Source organism: Manihot esculenta, chromosome 7, assembly GCF_001659605.2.
Source record: "Manihot esculenta cultivar AM560-2 chromosome 7, M.esculenta_v8, whole genome shotgun sequence".
Taxonomy (NCBI): Eukaryota; Viridiplantae; Streptophyta; class Magnoliopsida; order Malpighiales; family Euphorbiaceae; genus Manihot; species Manihot esculenta.
In genome coordinates this window covers 21,744,530-21,747,248 of record NC_035167.2, presented here as the reverse complement: position 1 = coordinate 21,747,248, position 2,719 = coordinate 21,744,530, and the positions used below count along the sequence as shown (strand labels likewise).

At 34.6% G+C, this 2,719-nt stretch overlaps 1 protein-coding gene across 1 annotated transcript; it reads left to right on the top strand.

Moving 5' to 3' along the window:
* The first annotated feature begins 244 nt into the window (after positions 1-244).
* LOC110619770 (scopoletin glucosyltransferase) lies at positions 245-1,960 on the top strand. Its single transcript, XM_021763318.2, has one exon. The coding sequence runs from the start codon at positions 368-370 to the stop codon at positions 1,811-1,813; it is 1,446 nt and encodes a 481-aa protein (XP_021619010.1). The 5' UTR covers positions 245-367; the 3' UTR covers positions 1,814-1,960.
* The last annotated feature ends 759 nt before the right edge of the window (positions 1,961-2,719 follow it).

The following is a 2,719-nucleotide window of genomic DNA, read 5'->3' as shown; positions in this document are numbered from 1 at the left end:
ATAATAAAATATATAAATTATATATAATTGTTGATTTATATATTTAAATAATAAACTGTAAATATATAAAATTTAAATGTAACTATTTTATTGATAATGAAAAAAATAAAATATTTTAATAAATTTTTAAAAGTGTAGAATTAACTTATTTACAATAATAATATTTAAAATTAAATAATAAATTTCTCTTAATAGTATAAACAAATATTATAATAAAATAACAATCTATAATGTTGCAGTGTATAATTTTTCTGGCACGCTACAGTACAGACGACCATTGATAAGGAACTCCAAGGTCAGGAGTTTCCTGAGCTCAACCCATTTTAGATTTCTTTCCCTTCAGTTTGATCATCTTCCCAAAGATTTAATGGACGCTGAAAAGAGACACGATCTTCTTCATATTTTCTTCTTCCCATTCATGGCTCAAGGCCACACTATTCCCCTCATAGACACGGCTAAACTCTTTGCTTCTCGAGGTCTCAAGGTAAGCATAATCACAACCCCAGTAAACGCTCCACTTTTATCCAAATCCATTGAGAGAAACAGACTTTTGGGTCACAAAATTGATCTTCTAGTCATTCAATTCCCTTGTGTGGAGGCTGGATTACCAGAAGGATGTGAGCGATTGGACTTGGTTACTTCACATGAAATGGGTATAGATTTCTTAGCGGCCACCACCTTGCTTGCTCAACCGCTCGAAGAGCTTTTAAAAGAGTATCGACCCAATTGTCTAATTTCAGATCTTTTCTTTCCATGGTCAACTCAAGTTGCATCCAAGTTTGGAATTCCAAGAATTGTTTTTGGCGGAACTTGTTTCTTCTCTTCATGTGCTGCACATTGTATGAGATTGTATCAGCCTCACAAAAGGGTATCATCTGATATAGATCATTTCGTTATCCCCAATTTTCCCGGCGAGATCAAGTTAACAGGAAATCAACTACCAGACTTCGTGAAACAAGAAACTAGGTTCTCCAAATTCTTTAGGGAAGCGAAAGAAGCAGAGTTTAAAAGTTTTGGGGTTATTGTCAACAGCTTCTACGAGCTCGAGCCTACTTATGCTGATTATTACAGGAATGCACTGGGTTTAAAGGCCTGGCATATTGGGCCAATTTCCCTATGGAACACTAACATTGAAGATAAGGCAAGGAGAGGAAAAGAATCTTCCATGGATGAAAATGAGTGTTTGAAGTGGCTTGATTCAAAGAAACCCAACTCGGTTGTTTATATATGTTTTGGAAGTCTTGCAAATTTTCCTGCTTCACAATTTCTTGAGATTGCAATGGCTCTTGAAGATTCCGGGCAGCAATTCATTTGGATAGTGAGGGAAAACAAGAATAATATGCTGGATAATGAAGAGTGGTTGCCTGAAGGATTTGAGGAGAGAATGAAGGGCAAGGGACTAATCATAAGAGGCTGGGCACCGCAAGTATTGATGCTTGAACATGAAGCAGTGGGAGGTTTTGTGACTCACTGTGGATGGAACTCTACGCTTGAAGCAATTTCTGCAGGAGTTCCAATGGTAACATGGCCATTATCTGCAGAGCAGTTTTACAATGAAAAGTTGGTGACACAAATTCTAAGAATTGGAGTTGCTGTGGGCGCACAACAGTGGGCAAGCACAGTAGGTGATAGCGTGAAGAAAGAAGCCATAAAGAAAGCAGTGGAGCATATTATGGCCAGTGAAGAAACAGAGGAAATGAGATGCAGAGCAAAAAAGCTTGCAGAAATGGCAAGGAAAGCCACTGAAGAAGGTGGATCTTCTCATTCTGATTTTAATTCCCTGATTGAGCAATTGAGGTGTAAGGGAATGTAAAATGTTACTGAAACTCGAAATATCATTTCTTTTCTTTTTTCTCAGAGTGACGAATATGGGATTTATTTTTTCCAGTTTTTCTCACAGTGATGAAGAAATGATTTTCTGTTCTTCAGCAATAAAATTATTGGAATAATTGTATTGTTATACTGAAGCCTCTCTCTTACTTGTCAGGATTCAATCTCCTCGATAAAAATTTATATTAGAGAGCAAAATTAGGAGAACAAAAAGGCAATTGGAGCCCATGTGCAGGATTCTAAGCGTCTGCTATAGCTCAATCATACATTTTTAAAATAATGACCCTAATAACAGAGAAAAGGTCAACTCTAGGAAATTTGTGAATTTATAAAATATAATGTATGATCCTGTATGTAAGATTATTTTAAATTGAATATAAAGATGTGTATTACGATACCGAGTAAAAAAAGTTGATCGGTAACTTGCTCTTATTCAAAATGGATCATTAGCAGTTTTTTCAATAATAATAACAACAAATTATTATTATTATTATCACTAACATAAAAAGTAGAAAAAAATTGTATTTATTAGATTTTGAGGTGTTCATGATCATCACGCATCAAACTATAGATGCATTCACTCTATCTATAATGTTTTTATCTCCAATTGGGTCATTCAGGATAACATTATAACTGCTTATGAGGTGTTTTATTATTTGAAAACTATTAATAGTCATCTTGATTCTCAAATTAGACATGTATCAAAGTCAATGATCAGATTGATTAGGAGTTTTTGCGTCTGATTCTTTTAAAGATGAGATTTGCTTCACATTGGATGCATTTAATCATGCAGTATATTACAATAGTTAGTTTTTCTATCCTTTGTCTCTTTACTTTTTTTGTTACTTAGGTGCTTTCTTACCTACTATTGAATGCTCATGGTAAGGGT